General features: G+C 44.9%; 1 protein-coding gene across 1 annotated transcript; it reads right to left on the reverse strand.

Annotated features, from left to right (window-relative positions):
• Window positions 1–6,422: 6,422 nt before the first annotated feature.
• LOC121852852 (general transcription factor II-I repeat domain-containing protein 2-like) lies at window positions 6,423–11,092 on the reverse strand. The gene is made up of 4 exons (XM_042346737.1): window positions 10,499–11,092; window positions 9,555–9,746; window positions 8,866–8,920; window positions 6,423–6,592 (listed from the first exon to the last, which is right to left on the reverse strand). The coding sequence occupies exons 1-4, from the start codon at window positions 11,090–11,092 to the stop codon at window positions 6,423–6,425; spliced, it is 1,011 nt and encodes a 336-aa protein (XP_042202671.1).
• Between the last annotated feature and the right edge of the window lie 642 nt (window positions 11,093–11,734).

Genomic DNA, 11,734 nt, shown 5'->3' on the forward strand with positions numbered 1-11,734 from the left:
TTCAACAAGGCCAAGGGCTCAAACTGACTTTAACGCTCAAACTGACTTTAACACAATATCTGCACAATGACACCCTGCCATATTTGCACTGTTACCCTATTTGCATTTTTGTAATTTTATATTGTATATTATAGCTATTGTATATTTTAGATTTTATTTTATTCAATTTTTACATACTTTAGCTCCTTAGTATTAGTTAGACTTGTACCTTTAGTATAGTTAGACTTGTAAACCACTTATTTAAGATTTAAGATTCCTAAATGTTGAATGTATGCATTCCGCAAAGTAAATTCCTTGTCTGTGCGAACTTTCATGGCGAATAAAACCCTTTCTGATTCTGATTCTGGTTCCGGTGGGCATCGAGGATGAGTCATACCCTGGCTTGCCAGGAGGCAGTGGAACACAACTGTGGAATCCTTTCCATCTGCACGGGATAGAACGTTGCCCCCATGCTCACATTCGTACGTTTTCTGCGAGTGTACTGGTTTCCCCCCATGTAAACACTCAGTAAGTGGCTGCAAATATCGGAATGTAAAGAGAACCGCAGAGCTTGGGCGATTGTTGGTAGTGCCGGCTCACCGCCTGGCTGCTGTCTCCCCGCTCGTCTGTGGGAGACATATCGAGGTACTGAATTAGATTCATATTCTCTACATAACATGATTCCTATCTATACAAACACTCACCTCGTGGAGTACAGCAAGTGATATTCCACGAAATAAAAAAGAAACGTACGTGACCATAACAGAAGCCAATGGGTACAGCTGTTATACACGTACACACATATACACGATTCCTACCGATGGTTGGAACGATTCACTACTGCCGGAGAGTCAAGGAATTGTCATGATTCAGGATCATGAATGCAAACTGTCCCCGTTCTCAAACCTGAGTACGATTTAAAAGGTCATAGAACGCCTTTGTCGGAAGCAATTACTTCCCATGTCACTGCGATGGGCAGATTCATGCCGTTGCAGTCGGCTTACCGTAAGTTCCACAGCACTTACATGGCTCTATTAAAGACAACAGATGACCTCTACAAGATCATGGTAGACCGGTGCGCCACAGCGTTGGTTGACCTCGAACTCTCAGCTGCCTTCGACACCATCGGCCATGAGATACTCATCAGGCGGTGAAGGTCAATGTCCGGTGTATCGGGTACGGCACTGGGTTTCACCCGACTTCTAGTTCAGTCCCATATTTGAACTGGATGTACTGAATATGCTCGCATCAATGAAGACATTGTCATCCATGGGAGAAGACGAGCTACCTGCGTTTGCACTTGTGGCTGTGTCAGATCTCATCTATGCACTCCCCACACACATTGTCAACCTCTCAACTCACTGAAGGTACATTTCCACACGAGTTGAAATTTACTCGTTTTGCCCAGAATATAAAAAATGGCTCCAAAGAAGATCATAAGAATTAAAGACCAATCTCTATTCTTTAATCAGTTATGAAAAGTATTAGAAAAAAAACTCACAATCTCCTTGCACAGTAAACAGTCTGGTTTTATGAGCATTGCTTTTCCCCTTTTTTTCTGGCAACAAAACAGGTGTTAAGATATTAAAACACCAAACTGAAACCTTTTACAAGGAATTCTATTCTTGCGCATGAGGGCAACATGTTCAGGAGCCACATGGCAATGTCCGAGGTCTGCTGGTCACGACGAGAGGGCTTCAGGAGAAACCTCGTGTCGGTTTACTATTCCTACCCCGTTGAAGGAGCACAGACGACAGTGGTTTACGATGTCGTGCGTCGCTTGGGTTGCATGGTCACAATCGCACTGTGGCTTGACTTTCATTTTCTATTGCGTCGTTTCACGTTGTACGATCTGTTCTGGATGACCACAGTCAAATACTGGAGAGTTTTCATTTTCCATTTGTGCATCAGGTATCCGCATCTGCCATGTTTGTGCGGATGCAGTTTTGGGTGGACCATGAGCTTCGTGGAATATCAAACCCAGTAATCTTCTGCGTTGGGTTTTTCACAAGGTGTTTGTCAGTTCTTTTGAACTTACACTGAGAATGTCGACTGTCTGCAGTGGCAATGTGCAACGATTAAAATAAAAAGGGATACAGTTTTTAAAATGTTGATTCTTACACGTGTAATGCAATACATGAATTGTCAGCTTAATAATAAATATTAATCGATTTAACCGATGTATCGCGCTTTAAAGTTTAATTTAAAATCAAAATATATTTCCTGAAGTAATGATGGTTTATTCAAACTGTGTGCAATATCAAGCAACTTCGGAATGATTTCTGAAGCACTGCTGCAATGTTTGGTGCATTGCGATACTAACGCGGCGATCCGAGTTGGATTCCTAGCCATGGCTAACGTCAGTGGTGACTGATATCTGAACCAGTCCTGAGCCTAATCCCCGCCCCTTCACCAAGCGTGGTGAAGTTTGGTGCAACAACCCCATGACCAAAGCAACGTGGCAAGACCTTCATCAGGCAGTGGACTGCCAGAGGGGTGTTACAACAATCTTCAGTTTGGCTCCCGATCACTTGCTTTGAGCATTGAATTATTAAGTTCCATTCCAATGGCATATTGGTGATGCTCACTGACCCTTTGATGTGAAAATTAAAGAACCCCAAGTGTCTGTCGCCAACTCCCAACAATTTTGAGGAGCGACCCGTGGCGGTCAGGCAGATCACGAGGTGACCAGAGGGGTGAGGAGGGGGGCACTTAGGAGGGGCTGCAAAACCTCGATTCGCGAGCACACAGCGCCGTCTCGTACAATACAGCGCACCGATGGGCACCGCCGCTGCCGCCACCGGGCTTGGCTTTCTGCGCCAGTTTCATAAAGGTTGGTCACGGGGTTGTGAAAAGGTTGCAGCAGGAACGCATGAGTGCTGCCCCACAACACAGTCCACAGCCAGCAGCTGCAGAGCAGACAGCAAACAACAGAGACCTGGAACCCTCTCTCTTCCACTAGGCGCCTCCGATCCGTGTCAGCGCGAAGGCCCCCACGGAACGGGTGGTTTTCCATTGGATATTTGCCGTGCGATATAAAATCAAACTGTAATACGCCGCCCTTACAAGACTTCTCAAAATGGTCTAGGGGCCAAACAGGGCAGATGTGATGCTAAAAATGAAGTGTCCATTGCGTACGACGTGAACAGCGTTAATGTGACTGCACGAAGTTATGGAAACATGGCCGAGTGGTAGTTCTCGGTTCAAGCCCAGCATCACCCTGGTTAATTTAGCCAGTTTATTCACCATAAACAAAGTGGTCTGTTTCACAATGTAGGATAATAATCCCATGACACTGTATTTAAAAAATTAATTGGCCACGTGTAACTACATCATGTTCCAGATTTGCCAAATCCGATAAAATACTTGCAAATTACTTTATCGGGGAAAAACCAGGTAGGAAAATCGAACATCGCTCCCTACTGGCAGACATGTCCATTCACAGGCCACTAGTGCACGCACCACGTGCCAAACAGGAACAGCTGCCATTGGGGAGGCTAGACTGCCGCAGGGCAATGGAATGTTGAGATGAGACGTTGCTGCAAGGCGCTTTGAGTTGCCGAGTTTATTTCAGCGAGCGCCCTATATCTACAAATCCTGATCCCCATCTCCGAGCCGCCCCGGTGGGCCCTGCAGTGGCCCGCGTCTCACCGCTGCGGGGTCGAAGCTGCCGCACTGGCGGATGAACTCCAGCAGCTCGTCGCGCTTGGGGCAGAAGCTTCCCGCCGTGGCTCCAGATCCGCCCAGGGCAGAGATCACAACCCCAGTCTCCTCCAACAGCTGCCACAGACACAACAAATCCGTCAACATCGGTTGGTTGACACCGAGGTGATCGCAAGGCAAACACCGGCTTAATGCTGAACGATACGCATGGAGCTGCTTCTCACAATGCAGTGCACGAAAACTAATAAAATATTAGAGATTTAAGTTTGCATATTAAAACAAAATTCATTCTCAATTTTTTTTTCCAAATGCGCTATCGGCGTCATGTCAAGAGACGAATAATCCATTCGTAAATCTCGCATAGCCGTGCAGCCCGTGTGTCATTAAAATGCTGTGGGTGGCCTTTTATCTTTTACACAATAGGAGCCAACGCTTTCACATGAGCTGTGCTATGAGATTGTGCGGCGCACGAGAGTCAAGCTGAAATTGTTATTCTCAGAGCTGGAAATAGGAAAATGAAGTGCAAAACAAGTTTAATAAGATTGATGTTTTGTGCAGTCACTGCTGACGGGGCTGGGACGATCAACTTGCTAGACTTGAAAACTCGGTTTAATCCCAAGCGGTCAAAATCCAGATTAAATCCCAGAACCTCATTATTGACAACGCATCGCTTTGATCTCTGAGCCACCCGGCCACTTTGCATATATAGTGTTATGAACATTTTTTCCTTAATGTCACTTTTGTACACTCACTTTTAAAGGTGTTTTTTTCTCTACTTTTGGGATGTTTACCAAATTCAGGTACATGTTTTAAGATTGACAAGCGAAAACCCATGAATCTTACGTGATAATTTGTTGTGCTCTGCATTGGCAGTGATTACATAAGCACAAATAACACTCAAACGTATTTGAGTTATCGACAACTGAGTTTTAAGTTCATAATAATAAACTAATATTATTGCGCACAATTTCGGAAGTGAACTTAAGTTTGCGCGCCACTCAGAGGCGGGAAGTACACTCAAACCTTGCACGGGCAGTGTCGCACACCTACTTGCTGTACTGTCTCTTACCAGCTGGAGGCGAGTGGGCTCACGCATGTCACGTACGCACCTGGAGGATGTCCAAGAAGGAGCCGAGGCCCAGGCTGGGGAGGTCGCACGAGTCAAAGTGCTCGGCAAGCTGCTTCTCCACGCGTGACAGCGCGGGCAGGCCCAGGAGCTCTGCCATCGTAACTTGCGTGGCTCAGCAGACGGACCAGCTGCTCGGCTACCGCCTCTGTGAAGGAGAGGAGCAATGCCATTGTAGAGAGGACAACGATGTTGTAACTCGCTCCAATAGGCTCGACAATTGCAACTCTCTCTCCGCCCCCCACCCCCACGTCTCATCTACGACTCCCCGATACGTTTCATCGCCAGATTCCAGAAGACTAAAAAAAACAAGTTTAACACGAAGGCCTTCGCGACCAATATTAGCCGCAATAGAGATTTTTGGATTAGGCCGAATAAATAGTGCATATTTACGCGTATTATTGAGTGCATATTTACATGATCTAACCCAAAAATCTTGATTATGGACTAAAAAAACGCTGGCAGACTTCTCACTCACACCCGTATGCAAAACGATATTGCCCTAATATTCCAATTGTTCAACTATCCCCCGAACCAGTCCAGAATAAATTTCAAGTTCACACTCAGCATTCTGAAGGTCCTCCGTGGTCTGACCCCTTACGTACAATACAAGAAACTACATTTTATTCAGATTGTGCTTTCGATATCGTGTCATGAGACGGAGTATCCACTCGGATCTCTCAGAGAGCAGCGGAACCCGTCGTACTGGAGAATGGCCCACATAAGAGAACACCACAAAGCTACCTCTGACATCGCTTCTAGTGACCTCTGGTCCACACAGTAAAGGAAGCACATTCCATCCCACTCTGAACATGAGAGTAATGTCCGTCGCATGAAAGTTGAGCCGATATTGGACTTGGTGAAATTAGGAGAAAAGTTTGATCACCAAGCATGTGCATCAATCGGTTGAACGTTAGTTTTTGCCATAGAGATCCGCAGAAAATAGATATTTTGGATCATCCGAGATTTTTAATCATCCGCAGCCATCCTCCCCGTCATTCTCGCGGATAATTGAGAGTCTACTGTAAATGCAAATTTGTCACCTTATTCTCCGGAGGACACGGCGGTCTGTTGTAGGGATTGCTGATGTTGCCGAGAAATGCGGCCGGTTTCTCCTTGACCACGAGGTCGCGAGGAGTCTCGAGCGAGCCACAGCACAGGGCCAATGAAACAGCTTCCGGGCCAGCGTGTCCCCTTTCACCTGCCCAGGAAGTCCTGCACACACTGTCGGTGGAGACAACAAAGGATCCAAACCACGTGCAGCCATTTCGCACTCTTGGGACAAATAGAGGGTGAAACATGCATAGATGTCCGACCGATTTCAATGCCCACTCTTACTTTTGTCTCAACGTGTGAATGAATTTTGTAAAAGCGATGACCCTAAATGTTATAGAGTGTTAATTCAGTGGTAGAGCAAGTCTTTTGATACTGGTGGAAGTATCCACAGACTTGAAACGTATGGTGATTATCACTCATTCAATAATTCCGAGGACAAATGTATTGTGGAAAATATAAGCAGATGCATTCATTTTCTCGCACGGTAATTTTGTTGCATTAAGTCCAGACGCCATAGCCCCCACCTTTTTCAGCTTATTCACAAAGATGTCCTCGGCGTTCTGGAAGACCTGCAGCACCATCTCGGCCGCTGGCTGTGTCATGAACTGTCGGCGAAGATCGGCGCTCGTCCCTGGCAAGGGGAACGACTCCAATAGGTTTTCTTGATCTTGTGTAGCCGGCCCTCCACCTCCTGCTTGATGTCGCACTCGATGCGAGCCAGATAACGGTCCAACGCCTCCCGCTCGCCTTCCTGGCCTTGCCGATCACCTAAACAAGCAAAGCAAAGTGAGCAACCGTGGTGGCCACAGGTGCAGCGCAATGCTGTAGTTGTGATGATGGAGCACGTGATGGACGAGTGGTTCAACGGCGAATGCACGGTGTGCTGGCAATGCACGATTGCCATCGAGAGATGGGGTTGGTGGATCATCCTAGCAGCAGCGGCTTGTGGCGAGCCATCTAACAAAGACAGTCACCGCATCACTCGCTTCTGAGGCCAACTGGAATGCTCTTCCTTCCGATATTAGGAAGCCACTTTTAAATATAGATTGAAAACTAATTTCTTTAGAACTGCTTTTTGTGTTCAGTGTGTTGTCCTTCTCCACACCTCTGATTAGCATTGGTTACGTACACTGCGAAAGAAGTTCACATACATAAATGTGGTTTTACCCAATCCAGTAATTTCAGAGATTTGGCAAATTTCGATGGTGACACCGGCAACACGTCCTCTTCATTTATGAATAATATCACTGGATTTTTTTTTTTTTACATTATTTGTGGAAATGCAGTTTTTATTAATACACCCGCAGTATTAACTAGGGCGACCCCTGTGCTTGAATCGCGAACCTCTGAAACAAGCGACAAATGCACAACCACTCGGGAAAGTAGATTTCTGGAAGAAGCAATACAACCCGTTGCAAACATGATAGTAATTTGAAATGTAGCACTGTACATCAGAACAATTTGAAAGGCGTTAGAGATTTGAAACTAAAAAAGAAAGGGGAAAATAAATCTATTTTTACATAATACAGGTTTTTTTTTGGGTAAGATCACGTAAATATATAAATGTCGTAAACCCACCACCACCCGACACAGCTAATTAGTAAGGTTTGTCACTTAAACAGAACATGCCAATTCGTTACCAGTACAGCACACCGGTTGTGTGTTAGAGCATAGCCACAACATTTACAATCTGAGTACGACGTTTCGCCAGTAATTGCAACCAGTCATCAGGAGGCAGCCAGATTTGTGGATTTTTTTATGTATATTTATTTAAATCTATATTTAAAAACAGAAAGAGAAACTGGAACATTATTTTGATTTAAAGCTTTCGTGACTGCAGGGATTCATATTCTTGGTTCTTTCGGTAAAGTCACGTAGAAGGGAAATAATAAAATAATAAAAATATAAAACAATAAAAATTCTCACGACGTTTCGACTGCAACACAAGCAATCATCATCAGGTGTGTGTTGCAGTCGAAACGTGAGAATTTTTATTGTTTTATATTTTTATTATTTATTATTTCCCTTCTACGTGACTTTAACGAAAGAACCAAGAATATGGAACATTATTATTACAGAATTTGGTGGGACATATGTCGAAAAGAGAATGACTCCAGCTTAGCTTGCAAGAACTAAGAGATACTGTGGCCAAGTGGCCTTAATGACAGAGACAGGCAGATCAAATGTTGACGTTTGAATGAAGGCAAATGGACGAGGAAGAACACGGACTGCATTTCACGCAGCCCCATCTCATTCACATCGCCGAGTGCGTCTCGAAACCTTACCACGCCTACAAATATTAACGGACATCGATTAAAGTGGTCCCATTAGATTTACAATTAGTCTGAATCTTTAGTACACATTTAATGCCTAGGAATACACAAACATGTAAGAGAATACAGTTCCTTTAAACAAATTCAAATATTTGATTTGAAGCTTTCGTGACTGCAGGATTACTCTTTGGTTCTTTCGGTAAAGTCACGTAGAAAAAAATAAATTAAATAATAGAATACGACGTTTCGATTGCCGTGCACGCGGCCGAGGGCCCAACCCGCGCTGAGCGGTGACGCGCCGCGTTCAGTGCCGCGTCACGGATTGGCGCCTCCTCGCGTGCACAGAGCGAGGCGGGCACAGGGGGGCGGGGCGGCGTTGCCTAGGCGACGTCGTCAACAACAACCGCCATTGGCTACAAAGTGGAGGTGACGTCACCACGACGCTTGTGCGAGGCGAGGTGCACGTTGAGGCTGCCACGTGTTGAGTGTCGAAGGCCCGCTGGCACGAGGTCACGGGGCAGACCCAGCAGGTGCCACGGGTCGACTGACTGAGATGACCGAGATGAGTGGCTGATGCACCACCTGTGCCCTCTACTGTGCCATCTTGCTGTGCTTTAGCCACCCGGCGCTTCGATGATTTGCTTGTGTGGCGATCGAAACGTCGTGAACCATTATTCTTTTTTCTCCTACGGGACTTTACCGAAACAACCAAAGAGTATGGATTCCTGCAGTCACGAAAGCTTCAAATCAAGATTAATGAGCGTTTACATGTGAGAGGAAATCGGAGCACCTGGAGAAATCCAAGCAAATGGGGGCCAACGCTCTATCACAAAAGAGATGGAACAGGCGGAGTCCACATTTTTCGATACCGCCTTCTCTACCTCCTTGACGACCAACGGGGTGGGAGTTTTTCGCAACATTTTTTAATCCACCAACCCTCACCTCCACGCAGTCGTGGATTACAGGCATACATAGCCACAACCACCCGGCTAAAGTAGCTGTAATGCACATCTACAATTCTACACAAGTTTATGGGGCAAAGGTCATGGGTCAATTGGTTTGATTTCTATGCAAATAAACCAGTCTCCAACGTATGCACATTTAGATTCGCATTCGGCCGCCAATGGAACAGGTAGAGTGCAAAAGCAAAGTGGATGCACTGATTGTATCTTCATTGCGGGATTCATCCAGCAGTGGAGTGACACGGGCTTCAAGTATCCACGTGGAGACGGACAATAAACACTGGGATCACCTAGCGATAAATGTTTGCCGGTGCACATTGGGACCGGCTCACACGTAGATGGCCACAGGCAGTCTCCAGCCACTGGCGTGCAATGCAGCGAAGGGAATGGATGAGTGGGTGAGTGGATGAGTGGGTGAGTGGATGCGTGGGTGATTGAATGGGTGAATGGGTGACTGGATGAGTGGGAACAGTGTTGTTGATCTCCCATTTTTGCCAGTGCATCCAAGTCTGGAGTTATTTTGGTTGTGGCAATTCTCAGGATAGATCTGAGGTGCTGATCTGTTAACTTTGATCTGTGACGGGCTTTGTTGGCGTTCATGACGCTGAATGTCTGCTCGCACACGTAAGTCGAGCCAAACAAGTCAGTATCTTCTGTGCAGTCCTCCGGAGGTTTGGAAACGTGGCTCTGTTAAGTGAAGCATAAAAGTCATTCAGTTTAACAGAGTTGAACTTTTACACTATGAGATCTCTTTTACCAGTGTCAAAATATAGTAGTAGGTTTTTACCCTTTTAAACTGGTACAAAACTGACACCTTTATTCAAGGCATCATGTTTGCAATGACCACAACACAAGTAGTCAAAAAGCAAACAAGGTGTCAGTTTTGTACCAGTTTAAAAGGGTAAAAACCTACTACTATATTTGCCACTGGTAAAAGAGATATCATAGTGTAAATGCTTACCCCGAGCTCTTAATACTCTGATATTGCACTGTGTTTGAGTTGTACGCCTTCTGGTGTCATCTGGTCCAACACCAATGGGACTAGGCTCTAAAGAAAGCCGTCTCGGGTGTGAACAATCAACTTCAAGGACAGTGCATATTATGATCATTATCAGAGTTGCTTCTTTTTGTTAGCTTTTTTGACTACTTGTGTTGTGGTCATTGCAAACATGATGCCTTGAATAAAGGTGTCAGTTTTGTACCAGTTTAAAAGGGTAAAAACCTACTACTAGAGTTGAAGTTCTCCTTTAGGACGGACTCAGACTGAAGATCTATCAGTTCCAACTGTAGCTCCTGTGGTGCTGTTTCAGGGTCTTGTGACAGGGGGCAGGACACCAGCTGAAGTGACTGTTCAATGTTTTCGAAATCAGAGAACCTATGGCAGAATCCTCCGTGCAGGTCCTCAAGTGATTTGCTGTATTTTTTGCGTTTCGCGGTGCCTCTTCCTGCATGGCAAGTGTGGGGAAATGAGCGAAAGATTTGTTCGCAATTTGTCCGGAGAACAAAGTGAGCTTGGATTTGAAGGCTTTCACATGTTTGCACATGTCGTGAACAAACTGATCTTTCCCCTGCAGTTTCACATTCAGCTCATTCATGTGTGAAAATATGTCCACAGCAAACGCAAAGTCACTAAGCCAGTTCTTGTCGCTTAGCTCAGGGAATTCGTCAGATTTCCCCATCAACTCCAAAAATGCGATGATATCTTCTTTCAGCTCCCACACTCGTTGTAACACTTTCCCCAAACTTAACCAGCGGACACGAGAGTGGTACAGCAAGTCCTGATGATCCGCATCAGTTTCCTCCAGGAACGTAATAAACTGACGGTGCTGAAGTCCCCTTGCTCGTATAAAGTTCACACGTTTTACGACTGGATTCACGACATGATTAAGCTGCAATACAGACTTACACAGGGATTCCTGATGGATGATGCAGTGAAGGAAAATAAGATCCTGGACAAGGTTTTCCTCTTTCACTTTATCCTGGATTCTTTTCAGCAGCCCAACATTTTTTCTAGTTAAATTTGGGAGATCCATCCATTGTGACATTGACAAGTTTACTCAAAGGTAGCGTCATTCTTTCGATGACAGCAGATACCTGGTTATACAAGTCCTCTCCCCGCGTTGTTCCTTTCGGGACTCCATGGTCAAAAACTCCTCTGTTATCGCAAAACTGTCGTCAATGCCTCGGATAAAATGAGGAGATGAGCAGTGTCTTTTACGTCCGTACTTTCTTCCAGTGCTAGTGAATATAATTCAAAGGAATCAGACTTTATGTTTAATTGACTGGCTATATTTTTATCAATCAGTTCCACACGGCGGTCACAGTCCTGCGTGATAAACTGACTTTTTCAAATTTGCTTTTGATCTCCGGACACAAGATGTCTGCTGTCTGTACCATGTATTCTTTTACAAACTTGCTTTCGGAGAAAGTGGTAATGAGTGGTAATGTTGGTGAGAATAAGTTTTTAAAGAAAATTGAAATCGAAGTGAAGAAGGAAATTATTGAAAAGTTTGTATAATTAATGATTTTTCAAACTTTAATTATGTTTTCTGTGCTTAAAATTTTTTAAACTGTGGGGTCTAGAACGGACTCGTGAAATTCGGAGAGAACTCGGAGTTAATTTTGTTGGTTTTGTTCAATACACAAAGCGTAACAGAGTTATGTATATAACTTTT

This window comes from Callorhinchus milii, unplaced genomic scaffold (assembly GCF_018977255.1).
Source record: "Callorhinchus milii isolate IMCB2004 unplaced genomic scaffold, IMCB_Cmil_1.0 Scaffold1517, whole genome shotgun sequence".
Classification (NCBI taxonomy): domain Eukaryota; kingdom Metazoa; phylum Chordata; class Chondrichthyes; order Chimaeriformes; family Callorhinchidae; genus Callorhinchus; species Callorhinchus milii.

Bases quoted from the DNA above. Each gene is read 5' to 3' on its own strand.
- LOC121852852 (XM_042346737.1), bottom strand. From the start codon at position 11,092: ATGGATCTCCCAAATTTAACTAGAAAAAATGTTGGGCTGCTGAAAAGA. The intron at 9,747-10,498 runs GCACCGCGAAAC...TTCACTTAACAG, and splicing joins CACTTGCCATGCAGGAAGAG to AGCCACGTTTCCAAACCTCC. The intron at 6,593-8,865 runs GTAAACGCTCAT...TTGCTTGTTTAG, and splicing joins GCTCCGATTTCCTCTCACAT to GTGATCGGCAAGGCCAGGAA.